At 37.6% G+C, this 25,933-nt stretch overlaps 1 protein-coding gene and 2 long non-coding RNA genes across 3 annotated transcripts in view; 2 read left to right on the top strand and 1 right to left on the bottom strand.

The window, feature by feature from the left end:
* Window positions 1–23,800, bottom strand: part of ANGPT1 (angiopoietin 1) — a 169,393-nt gene extending 145,593 nt beyond the window's left edge. The window contains exon 1 of the mRNA XM_009683048.2: window positions 22,893–23,800. Coding sequence (XP_009681343.1) covers window positions 22,893–23,189 — 297 coding nt within the window. The 5' untranslated portion in view covers window positions 23,190–23,800. The remainder of the gene's footprint in view (window positions 1–22,892) is intronic.
* On the top strand, window positions 9,970–12,763 carry LOC138066057 (uncharacterized). Its single transcript, XR_011139250.1, has 3 exons — window positions 9,970–10,074; window positions 11,201–11,252; window positions 12,375–12,763. It is a non-coding gene; the product is annotated as an uncharacterized lncRNA (long non-coding RNA).
* On the top strand, window positions 20,200–23,016 carry LOC104149442 (uncharacterized). Its single transcript, XR_695332.2, has 3 exons — window positions 20,200–20,369; window positions 22,003–22,116; window positions 22,944–23,016. It is a non-coding gene; the product is annotated as an uncharacterized lncRNA (long non-coding RNA).
* Window positions 23,801–25,933: the final 2,133 nt, after the last annotated feature.

The raw sequence follows: 25,933 nt of genomic DNA, 5'->3' as shown, positions 1-25,933 counted from the left end.
GCTGTATTTTTCCATAGTACTGTTCTATCCCAAGAAGCATTATTTCAGTTAATAGAGGTCAGCTGCTTGAGTAAAGAGCTTAGCTGAGCCGCAGCCCCATTGGAGCACATGCGTTTAAAACCCGTGCTCCTCTGGTCATACACAGCTCCTTCCAGGAGCTCTTCCCACTTCATAGAAGATGACTTGAGAGACTGAGGCTGCAGCACTGCTCTCAGTTCTGGATTCAGAGAGAGAGCAGGAAAGCAGAGTGAATAACTGCCTTTCTCCTAAATAATGGGTGGCCATGCTAATTTGTGTTAGGAGACCCGCATGTGCTAGAAGTTGGGAACAACTATAGAAACCCGGAGACAGGGAGCTTTATATAGACTGCCACTCTGCCATTCATAGACTGAATGGAAGTCAAGAGAATCCAAATAGACTGGACCAAGCAGGACAGAATCTCAGCTTCTCATTGTTCATATTACATTAGGCACTGGAAGGTTTGGAAAATTGAAGGCCTGGTGAGGCAGCAAGAGTGTCTGAGGGAAGGACTGTTTTCACAAGTTCCCTGACTGCTCAGGTCAAAAGTATGAGAAATCTTGAGGAGAAACTGCTTTTCCCATAGGATTCTTAGCCCAGATTTTGCATAGTAAAGAAGCTGATGCAGTTCATACCCAGTAAGCATCCAAATATTAAGATACAGTAAGCATCTGAATGTTTGGAGGCTAATCCAAATTGAATTTGAACTCTGATCTTGTCACTAAAGTGACTTTGACCTACATAAAACTGTGGCAATCCAAAATTCTAAGGAAGGATAACATTCTTCATCTATAGCCAGAGGCTAAATGTGTATTTTAGTCTTTCAGGGAAAAAAAATAATAAGTATTCACACTACTAGAACCCTAACAACCTTGTCATTTTTATTCTGGAACTCTCCTGCTCTCTTTCATTTTATTTTATGTCTGTAAATTACACAAACCACATTCCAGCTTTAAAAAGCAACGAACCTCATAACCATTACGGAAAGACACAAGAGCAACATGCCAAGAAACTCAGTTTATTTATGAGTGAACATCTAATTTGTTCTAACTGAAATCAGTTGCCAAACTCCAGCTGATTTTATAGGGAGTAGAATTATGGTCATAGTGGAATTCCAACATAAACACATACTATACATACGTGTGCACATACCCTTATGTGAAAATAACCTCAGTGTCATCAAAACTTAAAGACTTATCTTGTTCTCTAGCACAAATCTTGTGCAAGACTTGAAATCAGATTTCTGGCGCCATTGCCAGATGCCTCAAATGCTCTTCCTCTGCACACCAATGTTTCCAATATCAAAATATCCAGAAACATAGCATTGCTCAGGAACTAAATGTTTCCCCTTAAAAGAATTCCAAATTATTGTTGTAAGAAAGTTTCAGGAAGAGAGGTCAAATATGAACTTGCAGTGGAAACCTGCTTCCCAGTCAGGACACTCCACCTCCACTTCCCAGCTCCTCTGTGGCCCAACAGAGCACCAATTCCCAGCTCCCAGTTCTGCAAAGAGCCTCTGAGTGGATTCGCAAGGCCCTGTGACCCACAAAGTCCTGGAATTGCCAGCTGCAAAGATCCAAACTCCCAGGTCCTTCAAGGTTAGCAAGCTCTTGGCTCAATTTCAGCCTGGAGAGACATGAAGCCAGGAGTTCAGAAGCTCCTGGGAGCCATAGCATCCAAGTGCCAAGGTTTCTGGGTCAGCTTTGAATTCTAGGCGCTCTAGTTCCTCAGCAGCCTGGGATCTCAGAGAATTCAAGATGTGAGGGACAAAGCCAGCTCGGCAGACTTGATGTTTCTGAGCCAGGATAGCATTTCCTTTCACAGATAATTAGAAGTAATAACTCCTGATCAAACTGAAATCTAATTTTAAAATATTGTAATCTTCCTTGAAACTATCTGAACAATAGAGTAAGAATTGGAAAGCAGCCTAGAATGAATGATTAAAGAAAAAACGTATTACTACAGAAATAAAACTATGCCTCAGAGGTGCTTGGATAGGTTATCTAATGTCAAGTTATAAAAAAAAAAAACAGAAAAGGGAAAGAAGAAATAAGGCAACTAGGTGGTGAGGGCAAGGGTTGAAAATTAAAGGTATGGCCCTACAGCTGAATAAACTTTTTGCTTCAGTTTTCCATAAAAATTATGACGTAGAAATTGGGGAGCAGATGTTTATTTACCATGAGCTTGTAGAAACTGAACTTTCTGCCACCAAAGCAAACCAAAATTCCAACACTTTAATGATGTCAGGAGGACACAAAAATCACCAATCCGATTCTGAAGCAATTTTTATATGAAGTGAAATTTTAGAAATGTATTTTTTTATATTCATCAGATTAAGAAAGTACCCAAATATCATATTTGGGTTCAAATGGAGACTGGACAAGTACACAGAAGAGAAATCCAGTGTGTTACTCAGTATTTCGAAACCAAATCTGGCTTAGGGTATCTCTGAGATATTTCTGATATCCTCAAGGTGGGAGGTTCAGAGGCTAGGCAAAAAATCATGATTTTTGTACTAGTCCTTAGGCACTTGCTCTTGGAGACAGCATACTGAGCGAGATGGAGCTTTGATACCACTCCATACAGTTGCTATCATGCTTCTTATTGTTAGAGAACAGAAAAAATAGTTCATAAGAGAGAGAAAAAAATTGTCCAAATAACTATTAGTTTGACCTTAGCAGCAACTTGGTTTTTCAATCATTAAAAGAACAAAAATAAATGGAGAGAAGGTATAATATCAATGATGAACAAAGAAACTGTCCTTTTTCATCTGATATCTTTCATAGCTGCCATTTTTACACATAGAAAATGCAATAAAAGTAATTCAGTCTGACTACACTAACTCTGTAATATTTTAGATTATGAGGATAAAAGTAGTGATGGAAGTACAGCCTTAACAATTTGTTAATGAAATGACCACAGACATGAGGCACTGGGTTGAACTGAAAAGGAAGAATAAAATGCTAATGGGGAGTTCTTAGTGGGTTAATGTTGAAATGAACTTTATTTAATAGTGTCACTAATAAGTTTGACATGAAATGAATGACACATAATTAATCTTATTGATGGCTAAGCATTGGGAGGATAAAGTAGCGTATAGGAAGAAGTAAACTGATGATGCTGAAATTAGAACTAAATTGAAAACAATAGAGAAGGATACAAACCTTGAAGTAAATCACAAAATTGATGGTGTCATGTGGCTGCTAAAAAAGGCATATGTCATCTGTATTAACTGAGGTTTTCTAGTACGGAAAGAAAAATGTAGAGACAGATTTAAATTGCACAGTTCTGGTCACCTACATTAACCACAGATTAATTCAAAAGTGCCACTGTGCTAACCAGGATCATGGAGAACTAAACTTAGCCAAAAAATGTATGATTGTTATCTACAAATACTTTTAAGACTCATCCTGGCTATTTTTTAAATCTTTTTTCCAATTCACTATATATCTTCCACATGTTCAGTACCCAGCAGAGAGCTTGAAGCTCAGTGCATGTTCATCACTTGCTGCTATATAACCTCTTGATAGACGTGATGAATAGGAAATTCAAGATTTAAATGAACCTATTAATTTCCCTAAATCTGTTAGTTCCATAGTATGGCACTTAATCACAAGAGAAAACTATGTTGAACTTAAACTGAAAATGCATTCCTAAGACTCACACCTTGTCCCCAGCATAACAGAAGTCAGTATCAGCATCATGGATCATAACATCTGCATTAAACATAACATTCTTACTGCTTATATCAGAATTATTATACGTCTCTGTTTTCACTACAATAAGATGAAAATATATATTCTCTAAAAGGATAGTTAAACAGAAGAGACATTCATATTATTGCTGATGACTTCAACAGTAGTGCCAAGTTTCAATAAGGTCTGCTGGTGCTGAAGAGAGATTCCTTTTCACATTTGTAACAAATTGTTAGCTAAAATTGTTTCCGAAGTTCGTATATGTGAATTCCATGATAGTAAATAAGACAAAAAGTGATTAAAGGATCCTTTCTGAGTATATAGATTGTAACTCAAAACTGAGATGTTTTGAGTCCCATTCAACATCCTTCTCCTACAGCAGTCATGAATTCCGTGATAGGGTATAATCCCTCCTGCATCTTACTCTACAGAACAGTATGAACAGTTGACACGAATCAGCAGGTATTTCTGGATCCTAACTGGTCTGCCATAAAAAGGTCTTCCAAATTCTCTTTGGCACATGTGTTGAAATAAGCGGAAAAGATCATGTTTGTCACTTTTTTCAACCCCTCCATGAAACGGTGGGTATCTGAAGGAAGAGCTGGCCTCACTAGAAATTAGATTACTTTCATATGAAAGCTGCTCTGCAGGAACTCTCAAAATCTATTATGCTAGTAGTGATTGTTAATTCAGATTACATTCACTACCTCTAGTCTCACCTCTCATTACTCTCCCTTGCACCAGACAACTATACTGATTCTGAATATTTTGGATGCCTGGGGTTTGGGTATGGGGTTTCCTACCTTCGCTTAAGTCCCTCTGGGTGTTGCTGAAAGAGCTTTGCAGCTTTGAATCTCTCAGCCAACAATTGCAAAGCATAAAAGCAGAATAAACAAGCATATGTTGAAGTCAGTGACAATTTAAATCAAGAATATACTTGGAAACGTGTTCAAAATTATCTGTGCATATGCAAAAGCAAACACCTTGTAGTTACATTTTCTTGAACTCAGAGGTACTATACTGACCTAGAGGCAACATAAAAGCTAAGTAGAAGCAAAGCCAGTGAATTTTCCAATAAGCATAACAGGAAAGAAAGAATAAATGAGGTCATTGAGAGAAATAAATCAAAATCAAATTAGAAATAATATTGACAACATAAAAGAAGAATATTAAAATACAGATAATCCTACAGGCTCACATAAAAGCTGCTTTTTCTGTTGCAATGAGTATTTGAGATGTTGATGAAAGACCTGATCATTTATCTTTTGAAGTGTCTTCTACAACTTTTCAGATATAACAGCATTGTTCTTTGGGATGTGCTTATCTTTCTCCTTACTACAGCAAATCTGTAAGCAAATGTGTTTTCTACACAACAGTTGGGTAGTCTTTCCTGCTGATGCCCATTATGTCTTTGCTATACCATTGAGGCTTATTTATTTTTAATAGTTCATTTCTTTACGTGGCACGTGACAGTGACAACAATGGCTTGCCCTAACAAGCTAGTTTTTTCTAACTAGAAGATATTGGAAAAAAAATGTAAATCAAACAGAAATTTACTATTACAAATGTTTAAGTGAACATAATTTCTCTAAGAACTACAACTGAAAATACAAAAACATTTAAAGAGTCAGATGAAGTTGTGTGTAGTGTATGGAAAAATGTGCATAATAACTATATACAAAAAGACACTACTTTCTTTTACATGTCTGAAAATTCACACAATATGATTTTAGGCAAATTTGTGGCAACCTCAGATTTACTGAGCAACCAACATACAAAGGTCAGATTTACAGTTTTCTCCTAACGCACTTCAATATTCTGAATTTACAAGATGCTCTTAAAATAGTTCAAAATTTCAAACAGCATATATTAAAAGGAAAACAAAATTAAAAATTGCTTCAAAACTGCCATTAAACTGTGTGATTTTCCTATTGCTGACTGAACAAGAGCCTTACTGTACTTCCTTTAGATCAAATGATAGTGCCTCTATACTTTTTAAGAATCATTTGAATTAGTTTTAAGTGTGACTCATGTGAGGCAAGCAAAGGGTCTATATTTAACCTGTCATTACACTTAACCCCAGTGGACAGTGATTTTGTTGCTAATAAGTTATATATCATATTGTGAAACACTTTCAACACGTTTCAGATTTTAATTTTCATTTTATCAGTTTAGGCATTTATGCTGTTAGATATGTTTCCATACATACTGTGCAGTAATGGGAAGCAATGGGCTGTTATATAACAAGATTTTTTCAGTTCAGGAAAAGCTTTTGATAAATAAGAAGAGGAAATGGTTAAAACACAGAACTAGGTAACAAATGGTTTCGATTTTTCAGGGATAGTGCTGAGGATACACTGCCCCATAGCAGCACTATTCAGTGCCATCCTTTACACATCAGATTGTGTGACCAGGACTGGTGCCTTAAGTCAGCAAAAACATTGGCCACTTTGGAAATTAATTAAAAATTAATTAGTCTGCACATGCACAGGAGCTCTGGCCAGGTTGGTTTTCATTCCAATACACTGGGCAAGTCCATGTAGGCAGATCCTAAGCTCTGCTGTGGCTCCCCATTAATATTTTAAAATTATTCTTAATGGAGGGGAAGCACAACTATTTTTAACCTCAAAAAAGTACGAGATGTTTACATTTAAACACCCAAAGCTTGATTTGATGTCCCAGTTTTCACCTCTTACAGTTTCACTGCTCAAGCAGCAGCATTTCTGAATGAAAGGCCTATTTTCTATGTTTTCTACAACATGGTTTAAATTTTGTTCCAACATTTTTCCTTCCATTTTAAAAGGAAAAATCTCGAAAATGGCACCTCTCGTTTGGCATCCTGGAATACAGGTTTTGAAGACAAATTTTTTTAAGAGAATGACTTCTTGGTGCAAGTATGCAGATACTTACCTGTTTTAAATTGTCACCATTCCACTAATCTAGGTTGAATAGTGTTGATTTACAGCAACTATGAAATTAGCCCATCGTTTTCTGCCACAAAAAATATAATTCCTGGCCTGCAATGAGATGGGTAACCTCAGAGACAAATGAATATTTATCTATTTGGGTATAGGATCATATATTATCATATCTGATTATATGACAATCATATAATTATGATAATAGTAATATGATTATCATATAAACACTATAGCTGCCTCAGGTCTTGATTTTATTGTTGGCTGTGCTAAGATTTCCCAAGTGTCAAAAGATACACCAGCTAGCCTTTATGTACTTTGGATTTTCTACTGGATAATGAGAACAAAATTAATACCATGACCAATCCTTCTGATTTCTATGAAGCTCAGTTCACTGATGTCTGTAAAACGCGCAGAGATCCTGGATACTGAAGGTTATAGAAGTAACAAACAATGGTGACCATATTTAAAAAATAAATGCGAGAAATTAAAGCAAATACAGAAGCTCTGATAATATTAGAGGGAGCTGTAATAGATATATGAGCTGGAAGTATAGCATGAACATCATTCTTTCTTACGAGCATGAACATTTCTTTCTTAATGGCAGAAATTAATCAGAAGGTTTGATACGAGGTCTTGACTTCACGGAAATCAATGAAGTTCTGCCTTTGACGTCTCTATAGCTAGGATTTCAACCTAGATGCTTACTCTTTATCAGAAAATGCAAGTGAACTGCTCTTCATAATTTGAAATATCTTCATTACAACAATTTCTTCTCAGATTTGTCCGTAGCTCTGTAAACTTTGTTTCAAGCTAAAAATCCTCAAAATATGGCTTGCAATCACACTTCACTTGCATTAACAGATATGTTCCTGCTCCACTACACGTTCTGTTTAATATACATTACTCAGTTGTCATGAATTGTGATGGCCAAGTGGTTTGATACTGACCTTTTATCAGCTGTATGAAATTAAAAGACATATGGAAAACTTCTTTTATTACTTGTTTCCAGATAGTAACACCATAGAATAATTTCTAGATTTAATAACTGGGCAAACTAGTTTACCCATACAAAAAGAAGTCTAAAAGTAAGGCATTAATAGTCAATTTTTGATTGGAAAGTGTATCTTTAATAAAAAATCATTTTGCAAAAAAAAATTATATAAAAGAATCACAGACATATGAATTTCGTCGTTTGTTATCAAAGATAACACAAGATGAAAAACAAGAATAGGTTAAAAATTCGGGCAAACAGAGACCATTAATGGAGAGAGATACTCCACACAAGTGCCTCTTCTCATTTTTTATATTTTATCTGGTTATCTTCACAGTGAGCTTTTCTGTCAGCATTTTGCCACGTGGAAAGAGAAAAGTAAACTGTACCTGGGCTTGGTGACTGGAATACAGCATAAAAAGATATCAGAAGAAGATGCCAGAAGGAATACATACACCCCTATTTGCCCAGAATTTTCTCCACTCACTCTATCCTGGAAATTTGCTTTCTGGTTGTGCCCTAAATTAAGCTGGAATAGGTGGGTGCACAGCGCATCCACCAAGGTTAACAGTTTCCTTGAGCTTGTACAGACAACACCAAGCTCAGAAAAAAGAGCCCCTGCCTTTCTGATCAGCTCTGGAACATCCAGATATGCATTTCTAGTACATCAGTAAACAAAACGTTGGAACATTATCATGTGTTCAGCACTGATCTACTTGTTTGCTTCCCAACATAATTGTTGCAGGAGTTTTTTTCTTATTCAGTAGGTGATTTTCTTTTTCCTTTAGCATGAACTAAATAAGCCAGCTATAAAATACTTTTCTTAATTAAACAAAAAACCATGGCAGTGAAAGAAAAGTTACAAATAGTTTTCTCTGAATTCAGACGTCTAGTTCAATGGGGACAGTTTGCATAATCTTTTCTGTATCAACAACATTCCACATGCATATTCTCTCTATCTTCTTCAGAGGGAAACAAGGAGCTGCAGAAGCAACTGTTCCCAGATAAACAGCACAAGACCCATACAGTGCATCCCTTTTTTTTAACATCTCAGCTGCTGCTATACATGGCAATTACTCTTAGGCTTCTCTTTCATATCCCAAGATAATACTGGGACTACATGTTACTTTCACTCGAGCCAACACTAAAGGAGTCACTTTGCAGAAGTCTGCTGATTTTCACTTTATGAGCAGAAACATACTTTCCAGTAACATTTCTTTCAGTTTATGAAAAGCTCCATTTCTGAAAATAAAAGGATGATTAATTTAAATCTTTTTTTTTTTTTTAAGTAGCTTTCTTTACCCAAGAAACATAAACTTTTAGCTGAAAACCACACAACAATTTCATTGTGAAATGTTGCCCTGTGTCACTTGGCTACTTCAGCTGAGGTCTCAAGTCCCAGTTTCTTCTCTGAAACAAAGTGTCTAAGTTTACATCTGTAACACAGCAATTCTGTCACAGAACTATAGTGTTAGCTGTCTCGCATAAAAGTCCAAATAATCTGCAAAAAACTTCAACAAAAATATTTTTCTATTTTAGAACATTTCAGAAAAAGAAGCCAAAACATTTCCTGACTGGCTTAAGCACAAAAAAGCAAAAAACTGAGGTACAGCTCAAATGATCGCTGAAAATACAAGCCAGATAAAATACCAAACTAGCTGTAAATTAAGATGATCTACTTGATCAATTTGGCTGCTTCTATTTCCACAGGCACCTCTGCTCTCCTTTATTTTTTCGAGGAACTGGAAAGAGAATTACTGAAAAAACTCATAGGCAAAGTGTCATTTATGTTATTTTTGATATGAACAAATAAGGAAATAGTGAAAACGTCTTTAAAGATTGTTCTCATGAGACATATATCCCGCTTTCAAGCCTGGGGAGTGTTGGGAGATGCCTGTGCACGTAATAAAAGTTATGCACATGGGCATATCCTCAAACGAACAAAAATCTTAAGTTTGTCTGCTTCTCACAGACTGGGCTTGAGTCTTTCAGCTACAGCAGATTGACATTGGCATCACTCCACTGATGCCACTGAAGTGATTTCTGACTTACACTGTTGTTCCAGGTCTTTCTAAAAGTGGTCTTTCTTGTTTCATAAAGCTGCACATGGAGTTTGCTGCTGTCTTTCTAGGCATGCTGGGGCAAGAATGGGCTGGGGATAGAGAGCATGCTATCATCTCAGTTCTTGATGTGGTACCCCACAAATTTATGCTGACACAATACGGCAATTGTAGAGCGTACTATGAGGAAGCACACCATCTGTTTTCTGGCTCTGCTGTTCTATAAATAACAGACTTCAGTCTCCGCCGGTGCCAGGCTAGCATTTTGCAACATGCCCCTCTGGCCCTTTAAAATTCCTCCTGACCATCTGGGAATTTCCTGTTCTGCCAAAAAGGTTCGTCTGGACAGAACTGAGATCGATGCCGTACTGCTAAGAAATCCCTTTACGGTAAGGCAGGGAAGTTCTGAAGTACTTGAATCCCCAGGGCCAGTGCTGAAAAGAGTAGACCTGGCGCTTCTGCCCACCCTTGCAAGCACTGTGGAAAGAGGGAGCGAGGGGTGAGCTGTGTGGGCCGGAGGTTTTGAAATGCCCTTTCCTGTGCAGGAACTGAGCTCAGACTTTTGCCACTGATTCCCTGCAAGCAGCATCAGGCCAAACTACACAGGAACTCATTAGTATCACGCTCTGGGTGAGATTTGAGAGACGACTTTTTTTAGTTTCTAATCCTCTCGAGGCTATTTAATGATAACGGTTTGATTTTGTGGAATGTGCTGAAAACCTTTTTTGGGTTCATGTTCCTTAGGTAATTACTGTTTTTTTCTGCTCATGCTCATTGTTAGGGGGCTCAGAACCTCATGGTAGCAGCACCTGGAAACATGTGGTAGCAATACCAGAATTGAGCCTGATAGAGGTCAAAACAAAATATCCTTTCTGTTAGAAAAGTCACTAAGCAATTCTGACTTAGGATGTGAATCTGTCTCACAATAGAAAGCTTGTATTACATGGTGAGTAGTTAAATGCTAAAAATAATCTTTCTGCAGCTTGCTTATAGCCGTTCAGAAGAATTTTATTATGGGAGTGAAAACATGACAGCATTTAAAACACTGACACAACTAACATTGAGGACAATCAGCTTGAAAGACGTAAAATGGAAAAAAAAATCTTAAAACACATTCCCAGTGTTCCATAGTGTTAAGTTATAGCTCAGAGAACAAAGATCAAGGCTAATTGTAGTGACAATGGACCAAAGCTTTTTGATCCTGATTTCAAGAGCTCTTCATGATTTTTGGCAGCGAAATAATGAATGAAAATGTTGAAGTACACTTTAAAAATGCAGCAAAAGAAAGAGGATGTCACACTTTGGTTAATATTTTATAAATCAGGGATTCATGTCATATCTTTACACCCATAACAGTGTGACAAAAATATTTTCTGTCTTGCTCAATTCTGCTTCTAGGAAATACCCCAGGGGGTTCAGTGGCCAAATTACTAGATGTTTCCAAGATGTGTAGGAGTGCTAAATGTTTTTCTTTTGAAATCCTGGTTCAGGGAGCTTTTTTTTTTTCACTTCTAGAGATCATAATGCAGGTTTTTGTGGGGAGCAATGGGAAACATTATGGTGGAAGGTAAGAACTTTTTTTGATTTGCTGGTTTAGTATTAAAGGAAAGTAATGAAGCCTTCTAGTTTTAAGAACCTGAATGCCAGACCAATCTTTTTTTTTCTCTCTGTGTTTTAATGTTGGTAATCCACTGTATTTTAAAAGTCAATGTATAAATACATCATATGAATATATAAATATACTTTATTCACTCACTGTATAAATAACAAATTTACTCTGCTAATGTTTTTAGGACATATTGGGGGCCAGTACAGCATGTACCATTATAGTTATCATGCATTGGTAATAAAGCCATCTAAGGTTCAATGATCTCCTATGTGAACTGTGCAAGGAACTAAAATTACACGTTTTTAGCACACAATTATTGTGACATCCCTCTATATAGGAAGACTTCTATAGGAAGCGTCTGAGCTTCGTATTAAGTGTTCCTACAAAAATAATCAAGGAATCGGATCAACTAATACACTCACCCAAAAGTACAGAATAGGTGTGCGCTTGTTCAGTGTAACAGAGCAATTCCCACTCAGTTCTACCTCCTGTCAAAGCTCAGCGAAGGTTAAAACTTGCTAAATACTTGTGATAACACTCTTCAACAGTGAAATGAGAGCAATTTATTGTGTAGAGGTAAATATTGCAAGGTGCTAGATATTTCCTGCAAAGTACCATGAGTTCAGTATAAAACCCATGGCACTTACAGCATTGAGTCCTTAGATCTTGGAAAAGTCCAAAATCTAGAGTTGACATATTCAGACAAAGGTGCTTCTAGTACTTCTGGCCTCTAGTGTGTCACAGACTCTCAGGCTTCATTCTAGTAAATTATTTATTCAGTTGATGATAAAAGGTATGCAGCAAACACAAACACAGAAATTACTTTTGAGGCTGTCGTTAACAGTCCTGAGAGCACTAACAGTAATCTATTTTTTTTCTTTATTGTGCTTACAGACCAAACCCTTACACTGCCTGTCAGTGTTGATGTATGTTCCATTTCATAACAGGAAGAATTTAAAAAGATTAAACTAATATCACCCAAACTTTTGACTTTGTGCAGATAAATCTCTACAGAAGGCTGTTTGAGTCTCTTTATTAAAAGAGAACAAGATTAATATTTCTTGTACCTGTTCTTTACAGACAGTACTCTGCAGCATCTGAAAGCTGGATCACAAGATGGATCTTACAGAGGAAGCACATCAAATTATGAAAACTTATCCTGGATCAATGAATATTGAATTCATTGAGCTATAATCATCTTTCCACTTTAATAATAACCCTTTGGTATCTGACAGTCCCTTCTTGCCTTGCACAGCTCTACAAACAAGATGACAAAGACGTCATGCTTCCCCACTTAAAAGTCAGTACTGTAATAGGTATAAATCTTAAACAAGTGATGCGAAGCCAGAGGCCAAAATGGTTGAGTTGTCTTGATGTTATTGAGGTGAATAACGTTAAAGGCATTTCCAAAAGAATATTTAGTGTATCAGCTGGAATTCGTGGAAAAGCCAAGAGATCAAACTGGATCATTCAAGAAGAATGTGAAGAGAAACAACCTTGGTCATCACCTCCTTAGTTAACAGCTAAAGTGACAAAGAATTTTGTAGTTCGTATCTCCTTTGCACAAAAATAGTAACACAGAAATTTTTTTAGCAGAGCATTGATGGCTTTTCTCATTAACAGAAAAGAAGCGATGCAGGGAAGATAGGTGGCCCTTGACCATTTATCTGTACTACGGGAAGCCACATAGAGAGTGAAATACAAAATCCTAGCCAAGGAACAAAGGGGAATAGTTCATTCAGGAAGAGATTAGGTCATTTATTTGAGCAATTCTTCCTCTAAGCAGATCCTCAAAATTCCAGGCACAGCACCAAACGCATCATGGTTTGGGGGTTGCCCATTACTGTGTTGACTTGCTCATGTGTCCTAGAAGGCCACAGGAATTTCCTGATGAATTAGGATTGTAGAGGGGAAATATTTGACTACAACACAAATAAATATACTTGACATTTAAAAGGTAACGGTAGAGATCCTAAATCCTCACTTTGGTTACTTTTTATCTATGCATAGATGCCCAATTTTCAGCAGCCCTAGCAATTTTCATCAAATCCTTTGGACTTCAGAGAACCAGGATGTATATAGGTGTCTCTGTGACATTTCAGAAATATTAGGCTATTTCTACATAGATTTTTCACTGAAAGTACCAGTTTTTCAGAAGTGCTGGTGATTTGATAGTGATCAGTGAAATGACAATTACCTGAAGGTCCTTGTCATTTTCAGACATGAATACAGGCCTTGGAAGGGAGAATGGCGTGTGAATGACTATCCTATTCACCCTCATCACTACCCACTTACTGAGCTGATAAGAGAATTAAAAAATATGAGGAAAATATTTGAAATAGTTCTTTCCTGCAAAAGGCCTTTGCATGAGAACTGAAACTCCTAGAAGAGAATTATTGCTAAAGCTATTCAAAGCTGAACTTGAGAAAGTGAAAATCAGCACATTTAAGTAGAGACATAGATGGTTTAATCCAATTTGAAAATTCTTCATCCCAAGAAAATCTATTCAATACATTACTTAGAAAAAAAAATGGAATTATCATTTAGCAACAATTACATTATTTTTCCCTAAATCTCCATTGTGTAAGACAGTATGTACGTATGTACAGACAAGATATTCAGAAACAAAGATAAACTTTTATGCACATTGGCTGACAGCTTTACAGCATTTATAAATCTTACCATCCAAAGGTCAGGCAACTCTACCACTACCCTAAAGACAAATGTAAAAGCTTCTCTGGAGATTATGCTAGGAGTTGTTCCTTTGATTTGGTGGTTATTAAAAATATGTTCTGAGGATCTGGAATATATAAAGTGCAAGAATTAAGCTATATCTCAAAACAGTAAATTTATGCACTCACAGTCAGGAAGCAAGAACCCCCCTTTGAAGGCTGGAGAGCCTTTGAAAATGAGTGAAAGCTTGTTGTAACATTTAAAATAATGGACAGGTGCACAGAAATGAGATCAGTGCTTTGCTCTTTAAACCCCTACAAGTTCCCTGTGCAGGTCTAAGCTGCAGTTGATCCAGGAGGAGGAAACTGTAAAAGACTGGCCTGCTAAACAATGTTCTCCATCACAGATTTATTCAACAGAAGTTTCATAACATAGATAGTATCTTTCAAGAAAATCCTTTTGCACACAGGAATCCTTTAAAGGCGGTTTAGTTGTGAAGGAAAGAGGCAGGGTCAGTCTATACATGGCATGTGTATCAGTCTGCAGCAGAAGTAGTTTTTAGATTCAAAATTGATTAGAACCTATAGCTTAATCTACGCTGCAATGATAAAGAAGCTATGTTATCAAGAAGAGACAAATTACCTCCTCTGGTCTTCTGGTCATTCTCTTTCCCGTTGGCTCTGACAGTCCTCCAGTCTTGTTTTAATTTCCTGATAGGGATACTCAGAGCTTATCCTATGTCTAGAGTAGTCTTTCAAGCCTATTCCCCTGCTCGGTCTGCACAGAGGAGGAGGAAAGTCTCAACCCAAAACCTTGGGCAGAACAGAGTCAGAAAACTGTTCTGCTAACAGAACAAGTGGGGTTTTATTCTCCCCATACATTCCTATTGCAGAAGGAATGCCTGCTATATGATTTGCAACAAGACAGTCAAACAAAACATGACAAATTACAAGGATTTACTCCAACAAATAAAAATTCCCAGAAGACCAGAGGAAAAACTAGAACTATGTAGTTATGCCAAGAGCTATGAAAGAAATGGATGCCATGTATGCATTCTGAAGAGCTTTATTTTGTAAAGAAAGCACAAAGCACAAGGTCTGTAGAAATTCAAGTTTGCCTTGTAAAATATGCACATCTCTATACGGACAGCAGTATACATGGCAGGGGGAGTAAAGGGCTTCAATATTTTTTTTTTCCGAATATATTCAGATTCTTGCTTCATATGTTATTTGGAAAGGACTAAGCCAAAGGCATACTTTTAGTTTATAGGTAACACAGAAAGGGGACTAGTAGACACAGAATGAATCATGTACAACACACAAGATTTCACCTTACTAACAACTCATCTAGTGTTTTGGGGCTAACAAATCAATTCTAGAACAACTGACTGACAGTAGGGAGGTCTGTATAAAATATAGAGATGGATCTAAGCCACAAGACTTAAGAACAGATTTTCTTGTCCCTTAACACCAGATATGCCAAATATACAAACACACACGCACATATGTGCATGCGTGTATGTGCACAGACGCTCATGTATGTGCACTGCAGGAGAGGTGCATGTCCTCCAAAGGAAAAGGAAATTCTGGGTATACTTCTTACAGAATTTTGGATCAGCCTGTTTTTATTCATGGAGCTTCAGCCTAGATTTTACAAGTAAGATTACAAGTAAGATTAGATCTGCACATATAAGGGCTCTCTTATAAGACGAGCATGGTAACAGAGAGAGTATAACTGAGCATATGCTGACCATACAACAGGCCTTTAAAGTGCCTTCCAAAACCACACACGTTCCACCATAAACCTAGCACAGTTTTCTAAGAAGTCCCCTTCCCTTCTCTTACTGGACTTTTTTTTTCTTTTTTTTTATTTCTGCTGGTCAGGGACTATAAGAAGCTTATTTCAAGCAATCACATAGCTGCATGGCCTAGAATAGTGATTTGCTATGCAACTCTTCCTCTGGGGGATTAGAATCGAGTTTTGGGTTTTTTTTGGTTTGTTTTGTTTTACTCATGAAAGCAAGCCCTTTTTAAAAATGCACTACGGTGCAACTTGAGCATCTTTCCATCTGACTCCATATCGATCTGGCTTTGACTATCTATTTCTGCCCATATGTTTGTACAATATTTAGCATAGACAACTCTTAGGTCTTGTTTGCACAACGAAGCGGCGCTAGTTTGACTTGCACTGGTCTTAAATAGAGTTAATAAAACTGGTGCAAGCCCTTGAGTAGACTTCTTTTCCCAGTTTAGGAGTGTTTTATATTGTTCTAGATTAACCTGATTAATAACTAAGGTAATAACAAGCAAAGCTTGATCTTTGTGCAGGAACATTAATGAGAATATAGTGCAACTGTGCAATAATTTATGGCATTTCTAAGTTACTCTTTCAATTAACATTGAATATTCACCACCCTGGTGTTTCACAACACTTTCTAAAATATGCACATGTGGTTACAAAAAAATAACCTTGTGTTAAAGTACAACTTGTTTCATAAGAAAGAAACTCCTTCCTATGAAATATGATACCATTTCAGTTTCCTTTTCCTGATCAACACTTAAACCCTATAACAACTGGGGAAAGCCTATGCTACTGGGAAGACATTTACACCACAGCTGCTTATGCGAGACACAGCTTCCTGGTCCTGAAGGTTCATAGCACTGCTAAGGATTCATAGCACTGCTAAAACCATGATATTGGTTCTTAAAGGCCCTCCTTTCCTAGCTTTTTGTTTGCATCTTATTGCAAAAGCAGAGAAGAAAATTGAATTAAGCTGAACTCTAAACTGAGGTGAAAACAAACAAGCCACTAAATATCTTTACCTTTCCAGATATGGCTACAATGAATCACACAAATGAGTCCAGTTTTGATAACGACTAGTTTATTCAAAATTTCTGGAGGCAATAGCCCTGAAAAACTAGCCATTCCTCATTGGTTTTCCTGAGAATCTGTACAAGACTAAGTTACAGTCCTGTTCGTCTTAGGTAAATACAGGAAGGAGCAAGCAAATGCTCCACGGGGCTTAAGAACACTGGAAGAATGAGATCCATTCCCACAGTTAGCAGGACTTATCCATCTTAACTATAATCCACTTACTCAAACTCAACCTGCAAAATATAGTTAGCATTATAGATTCTTATTCACTGTAACTATCTGCTTATAATTTTAAATTATTTTGGTTACACATTTTTACATTACTTTCGTTCCAAAAGAGTTTCTGATTGTACATATTTTTCAGTAAGCATTAAAAATATTATCATACTTAAACTGCACTTAAATAGCACAAAATACCTTCCCCCAGAAAGATTCCAAAAGCAACACACAAAATAACATATTAAGTCTCCCAACAGCCTTGTGAAATTGAGTAGTAGTACTGTATCTGTGTTAGAAAAGAGAAACCAGAATGTTTAAAGTTTACAACTTGCCTATAGTCACAAGGGAAGTCTATGCTACAGTCATGGGCAGAAAGTAAAACCTAAATTCATCCCACTTAACTGAGACATTTAAATTAGGAAACAAACTGCTCAAATTTCCCTGGAGTCACTGAAGACAAATAGGCACTTCCACAGGACGGTTTAGATGGCTGGCTCTCCCTCCGAACTTGCTACTGTCTCTTGACACAGTACTGAGAGATTCCCTACAGTGAAGGAAAACCTATCTCGGATATCTCTGGGTTCTGGCCAGAAGTTTGGGTGGGATGATCCAGGCCTAAAATACCCAGTTCTGTACTTTTCCCATGTGGACTGTCCTTTTTTCCAAGGCACCCATCACTGTGAAGTAGAAACTGCTTCCAAACCACAGAAAAGAATGGGAACGACGAGTTCTCAGCACCCCCAAAATGACACACCATTTACTTTATATCAGTTTCATTTAGAAAAACTCTCAGTGCTCCAAATGAGATCTCCCACAGGGCATGTTGGTTGGACAGTTCTGATGACTAATAAGTGTAATATTTTATTGTTACCAGAAAGTTCCTAATTACAGCTGTCATCACTGAAAATAAACACATTCAGGTTCTACTGCACATTATGATAAAGCCTTCTGTCAAAGCATGGGAAATATTTTTTTAAGTCATTTGCTACCAAAATGTGGCAACATGTGAAACTGGCTTTGAGTCTATTTCTTTGATTCTTCTCCTTCTTAAAAAAAAATTGCCAGATAGATCATCCCCCAGTAATGACAAGCTTTCAGGCACTTCCATGTTTAAAATCATGCCTCTTTCTTGGAGGTACCTCAGAATATCCCAAGGACCTCAGGAACTTGAATAAAACTCTTAAAATGTAGGCAGATTATTAGTCAAAAGATTCTTTGGAGGAAATGGGCAGCTTTATTTTTAGATTCAAATGTGAATTCTCTTAGAACCCATTTGTTTTCATATACTTATTTTTTCTCCTTTAAAGTCAGCTTTTACATGCTTACTCATTGAGTAGTATATACTATACAGCACAAGCCATGCTATAAGCTAATGCTTATTCGAACAAAGGGACAAGGTATTTGGAGGGAAACTGAGGACACCATGGGCATCACCCAAGAAAGGGAAGTAAGGCCACGAGGAGAAGCTGAAGGTATTTATTATGGGAGAAGATATGGTATAGACATGAGGAGTCAATGAGGACACGGTGACAAGACATCAGACGGTAAGAAACCAGGCTTCATTTGTTTCACTGCTTGTCTGTGGGAACCGACCCTTTGAAACTCCGTAGGACAAGGTTCTTCTTAGGATCTGAGAATTCTTCAGCTCCAGAGCAAAAAAGGAGCACCTAGTATCCTAGGTTAACAGAGGCTAACAGCCTCTGGGACTAGGCAAGAAATCCAGGTTCAAGCTGGACCCCTAGTAAAAGCCTGGTGGCCATTCTTGGATGACGCTTTCTCAATGTTTCCTATTAGCTCTGGTCTATCTTGGAAAAGCCTTAGCACAACAGACCTGGAAAGCCCTGTTAGTAATGCTCATATAATCAGAATGGTAGATTCCAAATCTAATGACCTGTTTTTATTTGTGGAAATTAACAGGAGTTCATCACGGACATCTTTTTGTTGCACTTAACACCTAAATATGTGGGCTTTATATCACGCATTACGTTTAAAAGTGCCTAGTGAAACATAACCATAAATACAATGGAGTTATTACTCTTTCTTGTAATATTTTAAATAGGAGATATTGGTTTTTTAATGTGACAAAATATTACGCTGTTCATTATGGCCACCTCTATCCTTACATTAATATAAATACGCATTAGAGGATATCGTGCCAGTTTTTAGACCTTGCCCTCCTTGCGTTAGACACTGTCTCGTTTCAGCTCACAGCTTCAAAGCAAGAGTGACATATAAGGAATTTTCTCAACTTCTTCAGCAACACACATAGAGCCCAAGGCAAAATCCAGCCGCTCCGGGCACATGAGCATATTAGCATTTGATTGTAGTGCTAGGCATTGCTGGTGAAGAAAGGAGCAGACTGTAGATGGAGCCAGATCAGCGAGCAAATGTATACTTGTCTTTTCAAAAGCCACAGTTTGCAGCATTGTCTACTTCTTCCCTTATAAGCTGGTGACAGCACAAACAATTTGAAGTATAAGCAACGAGAGCTGAAGCTCCCTTATTTGGTTTTAAGTAGTGTAACCAATATTTGCAGGGAAAAGCAAAAAAATCTAAGTTTGGATACTGGCTGACCAGAATGATTGTGGTTCACTTTCCAGTCAAGGCTGTATGTCAATGTTAGCAACTTATAACATTATTATCAAGTATTCGCTTTCAGCTTTCGTGGTATTCTGTTTAGGTAAGGATCAGGAAAAAGAGTGAGTAGATCATGCCAAACTCACTTACTTACAACTATTATTAGTATTATTTTGACTGAAGGATAAATACATGAAATAAACGCATCTCTATTGCCATTCTGAATGTATACTGAGACCACCAATATCTTAAGTTCACGCAGCTGACTAACAGAAAGTTCCCGAGCAAGACATGATGATAACATTTCATGTAACTCCTCTTTGGCAACACTTAGACACTGCAATTAAATACCAAACAGTATCACGTGTGCCAGTCGGTTACAGCAAGAAACAAAATGTGATGAACTGTTTGTTTTGAACTATTAGTATAAACATATTGCAGAAATGAAACCCAAGCTTAAACAATGGAGAAAGTTATCCGGTATTAAAATAAACAGTTCTAGGAAAATCACTGAAAATGTTTACCAAGTCATCTTCTTCCAAGCAGTTTCTGAGCAGAGCATTTTGCCGTGTCTGTGGTTTGCCAGCCAATCCCAGCGACGCTGACTATAGATATGCAAATGCTATTGGACAAGGCTGCCACTTAATTGCCTGTAATCAGCTCCCCAAGCAAGCACACTTTTATCTACAATCAAGCTACTAGGTCATCAAAGAAGCACTTTTGTTGCTGAGGGTAAAAGAATTTCCTTTTCTCTTAAGGAATACCTATTTTGCCTCGAGAAATCTACTAATTTAGAAATCAAGGAAAAGCATCTTCTAACTTAAAATATTACACGATTTCTTAAGTATATAATACCTTATACAAACTTTCTTAATAAATACCCTTCCGATACTGCAGGCTGCATTTGCGCTAAGAAAATAAGAGTCTCTGGTAAACATTGCCAATGTACAATTATAATGAGAGTTATATGTATTACATAGACTAATAAGCATATTTCTTCTACGAAGGTTACAATATATCTTGAATTCTGAAATACAAACTTTATTATAACTATTCACTTCTGATTACAGACCTATAGTCATTAAGAATTCTTTGTTTTGTTCACAGCAGGTGCATTGTAAAATTTTGCCTGGTGAAGCAGTATTTATATCCTGTATTAAAAGTCGAGGGGAAAAACAAATGCAGTGTAAAATGAGATGTGAGATGTCTACACAATGTATTCATTACACTAAAGCATTATGCTTCTTATGAAAGGAAATGAGTTATGGCTGAAACGCTTTGTAATGGCAACAGCGACAAAGCAAATTCAGCATTCAGAGATGCTATAATGGAGCTGCATCGGACTCATTTGTTCCCAGGGAGCTGTACTCCCTCACACAGAGAAACGGGTCCTTTCATTCTGAGGAGGACTGACATATGGGCATACGTGCGCAACCCTGGCTTCGTGTAAACCTAGGGCAGCAGAGGGCTGGGGGCTGGGAAGGGCAGCGGGGGAGTGGGGGGGATGGTCCTGCCCATAGCCGGTTTTACAGTCATTGAAGAAGAGAACAGTCCTCGGATATAAAATCCTTTCCTTGGGCTTCCTACCTGTTTAATCACTTCCCTCTGAAGCGTGAGAGGACTAGCCCTAGCTCAGACATTCACACTCTAGAGACTCATTTTTCTTCTTGTTCAGTTCGCGGTGAAACAGTGATCTTAGTTCAGTCTCTAGTGGACAAACATAGAATAAGTAAAGTCTCATAAGCATGATTCAGCAGGCAATTTGCTCAAGTAAAATCATGTGTGCATAAACACAGATAACAATTTTCCTCTTCTCAGTCCTTGCCTTAAACTCCCAAGGTGCAGTAAAATTATTTCTTAAGAAATCCTCTCCCTTACAAGTAAAGACATCCCCTCAGTTCCAGCCTTGTATTCCCCAAAGCAGACCACAATATTAAAAACTGAGGAAAATAGTCTGAAAAAGAAATGCTCAGCTATATTTTGGTTTATAGTCACATGTTTATTAGATACAGTCATCTCTCTCTTTCTAGGACTATATATGCAAAGAGTACAATTAATTTATCGGGAGATCAGGAAATTCTCTGCAAAGGTTTTAATATGGTTAGAAGGGTAGCGGTGGTTGTTTATGCTTTTTAACATATTTCTGTCACAGGAAATGAAAATTGTAAATGAGATAGGTAGCAATAAATATGCTAATATGAAGTTTTAGTAGTCTTTACTAGCATTTTTATTGATATTCATTCTTCATATAATCTTGCATTACAGTTAAATGATGTTTCTCTTGAATAGGTACATACGATGGTTTTCTTGTGCCATCTTACATGATTAATTGCATCATTAATTGCTCAGTTTTCTGTTTCGCCAGGTCATAATGCCAAGGTGAGAACAGGAATATTACAATCATATAAAAAGACCTAATTTTACTTGTCATCTCTCTCAAACCATTCTCAATATCAAACCATGGACAAGATCCAGCAAGGTAAGTAATTTTACTCAAGTGAGTAATCTTATTAACGTAAATGGAAGTGCTGATATGAGTAAAAGTTATTCACATATTTAAGTCTTTCCATGCCCAAGCTTCAGCTCATACATAAAGAACTGAACAGTTCAGTGAAAGTTTACAGCTATAGCACAAATTCTTGAAAAGAATTACTTCTGCTAAGTTACTATAACACTATTTTCAAGTCCAGTGTAATCCACACATTTAAAAAAATTACTGTGATGATTTAAGAATGTGAATGCTTATATACTTTTATCTGTCTTTCCAGTGATTAGCTGGATGGAATAGGATTACAAGATCTATTTATGGAGATAGTAATAATAGTCTCAATATAGTGCCTTTAAATGTTGATTTTTTTACATATACCTTTTTGCTGTCAGAGCAGCAGGTATGCTGCAAGACATCTGATCTGAAGCTCTGAAGCATAAACCAAGTTTACAAGACTAGCTAATAAAGTGTTCCTTCGTTAGAGTCTCTGATGGATTTTTGTATACTCTGGCTCACAAAACATCCGTGGTCTCTTGAGATAAAGCTTTACAAAATTGCATCTTCCAGTAATGTGAAGAAAATTCTGCTCCCAAGAGTAATCTCACTACGAAGGGTGCACTCTGGCTGTAAGATTTCTCACCCTGCAGAGTTATGAACTAGAGAAATCCTTAGTATCTCATTTCTCACAGAAACTCATGAAAACTACAAACAGCATAAGCACCACCAAAAAATATCCATTTGTGAGAAGTGGAAAAAGAAGCACTTACTTTTTGCAGCCACTGAGTGTAATTTTCCATCACATGTTCCAAATGTTGCAGTTTCTGGGAAGAGAAATCCTGTTCCACGTGAGGAGCATCTCTCTGAAGAGCGTTTGTGTTGTACTGGTCTGTCGTGCTTTCACGACAGTTGCCGTCCTGTTCTGGTAGAATGAAAGTATAGGTGCACTGCCCATGCTGAATCCGGTTATATCTTCTCCCACTGGCTTCTGGACCCCGACGTTGATTACTACAGCCCATATGAGCCAGAAGAGCAGCCAAGAAAGCAAAGGAAAGGAAAATTGTCATGTTATTATTACTTTCCTTTACTAATTTTAGAAAAACTTTTTTCTTCCTCTTTCTTTAAATTTGTTCTTAATTTCCTTTAAAGTCTTTGGGGAAAGGACTGGAGAATTGTACTTTAGTAATCAAGCTTGGATAAATTGTTATATTTTTGATTTCAATATTAGGATAGCTTCCTTAGTTAAAATTGGGAATATTTATTGCATAGTAGCTAAGATTTATTGTTTCCTCTCTGTTACAGTCCAGCATGTAGCCTGCTTTAGTCAGCTGCATATGCATATCCCAGTCTCTTTCCCCTACACTATCTGCTGCAGAACTGCTATTTTCTCTCAGACTTCAGTGAGTTTTATTAAGGTTGCACATTCAAGCCAAGCTGGAAGCAAGCAGCCTTTCACAAGATGACTTGACAGGAATGCGTGTATGAGTGCGCCCCTATGCTAAGGATGGCTGATGGCTCGGTACAGAGGGATCATCTTACAAACTGGCTGGATGCATGACCTCAATCATGCATGGCTTTCCAGCCCCTGTTGCACACAACTGCTAAGGGCTTTTGACGAATTCACGCAAGTTTAATAAGTTGGGCAGTCCACCTTAATACACTTCATATGTTCACACTGACCTATTAAAATGTAGATAAAGTGTAGAAGTTTGTTGTAATCCTTCTGTAAATATACAAAGCACTGAAATTAAAAATACTTTCAGTTCTCCACTGCTCAGTGTCTATTAAAGAATTCTAAATCAGAAGAATGACACTTATGAGAAAAAAGTTACATTTAACCCTCACATACTTTTGCTACTTTTCTCAGACATTTGTGTTACTTTAGCAGAGTTTGCAGACAGCTTTTCACAGGATTTAATGAAATGAAGGTTGCCAAATAATAATGAGAAATAGCAGTTCAGAAGGATAATAATATTCTATGTTTGGCTAGTAAAATAAGGTAACTAGTTACAAAACTGTGAGGTATGCTGGTTGAACTACTCCAGATTGTCCTATGGACTGTATAATTATCACATGTGAAACACTTCTACCAATGTGCAAGTCGGGACAGGCTACACAGTCACCCCTTATTATATATGAAAACTTTCTCAGGGGTAACTTCCTCAGAAAAGGATTGTGGTAAATATTTAGGAAACTATCTTAAACAGAAATAATGCCTTTGGTATTTGCTTGAGATCAAACTAGAATGCATAGATTAGAAACAGGATCAGAATAATCCTAAACTTCAGAGAAATTTGGTGCTGAGTTCCTGCTCTAGGATTTGCTATTGTTACACAAATACCAGCCAACTCCTTTGCAGACCACTTTGCACAATTTTGCTCATGAGTGTAGGTAGTCTGGGCAGTCTACCTGCAAGAATACTGAGTGCAAGCACCTCAGTGCTCATGCAATTGTCATTATTATGTATATATATTTTATTATTATAATTTTAGAACTACAATTTCAATCTAAAAGAACTGCCTGGAATTTTCAGCCAGGAGTCTGCCCTGCTCCTGAATAAGCTATTCCTACTCAAAACTGGGTGCTGAGGCTTTCGTCGGGCACCTGAAAAGAAACCATTCCCTTTGAATCATGAACAAATATCCCCTGCAAAAATGTAGAGAAATGAGAGGGTCTTAGCTTGTTTTAAAATGTCTGTTTGTCCAATATATAGTGAAAAAAGGCAAGCAACAAGAAAGCAAAGCAAACAGCGAAACACCAATGCTACCGTTGATTTTAACAAAATCAGAACATCCTTCTACCTCTGAATTGCTCAGCCCACCTTTGCACTCTGGCTTTTCTTTTTCTCCCTCTGAATATCAACTTCATAGAGCTCACTGTATTGCAAGCATTTTTCACATTGCTCCATCGTCAACAGATCTAGCTCTGCTGTGGTTTATTGCACTGTCTCTGCAATTATTGCGAAATGTATTTGCAAGATATTTGCTCATACCATAAGATCAGAAAGCTTTGATCTTTGAGGGAGAAAACTCAGATCGGACGCTGAGCTGAGGGGTGAGCATAAAAACAGTCATTCTGTATAAGGAGAAGTAAAATTGTCGGAGCACAAAAGTGATAACAATCCATGCCTTTTTAAAAGCAAAAAGAGAACTTTATCAAAGGACCTCAAAGCAGCAAAAGGGGGATGGTAAAGGTGAGTGTACAAAAGGCTTCCTAGAAGATTAAATCATATTTTAAAATGCTGCTGTTTACACAAGTCCTGCATTCACTTTCTGATGAGTATTTAAGCTACAGACTTTTACTCCCATGAAAACTTGGGAATGTGAGAGGGTAAACTTACAGGGTTTTTCAGATGAGAAGAGACTTCATGCAGCAGCAGGCGTGCTTTGTTGCTATTGCATGGCTTAAAGCACACTTCTCTACCTTCCCCTCCTGTCCCCTTCTTGCTAAGGGGTAACAGCCATAAGGCCCTTCAAGTAGATGCACAGAATTGGCAAGCCTCTTTGGCATTTCTCACATATCTCCTGCCTAGCTCACTGCCACACCACCTGCCTCCCATAGCAGACTCCTCCCGATCCCAGCCCCAGGGTGATGGGTGACGGGCAGCACATATCGGTGAGATGCCAGAGTGCAAAGACGCAGCAGAGCCACGCAGCAGCCAGAGCGTCACCTGTTAGGACACTGCACTAAAATCTTCCCTACTAGAGAGAATCAAGTCCCCTCGCTCGTTCAGTGAGCTAACAGTGCCATGTCTGTGTTACAGGACGTAGCATGCCTGCGTCGTCTCGTGTGCCTGAACCTGTGGAGTCTC

The sequence above is a fragment of the Struthio camelus genome, chromosome 2 (genome assembly GCF_040807025.1).
Source record: "Struthio camelus isolate bStrCam1 chromosome 2, bStrCam1.hap1, whole genome shotgun sequence".
In the NCBI taxonomy this organism is placed as follows: domain Eukaryota; kingdom Metazoa; phylum Chordata; class Aves; order Struthioniformes; family Struthionidae; genus Struthio; species Struthio camelus.
The sequence above is the reverse complement of the archived record's forward strand: the minus strand, read 5'-3'. Positions and strand labels throughout refer to the sequence as shown.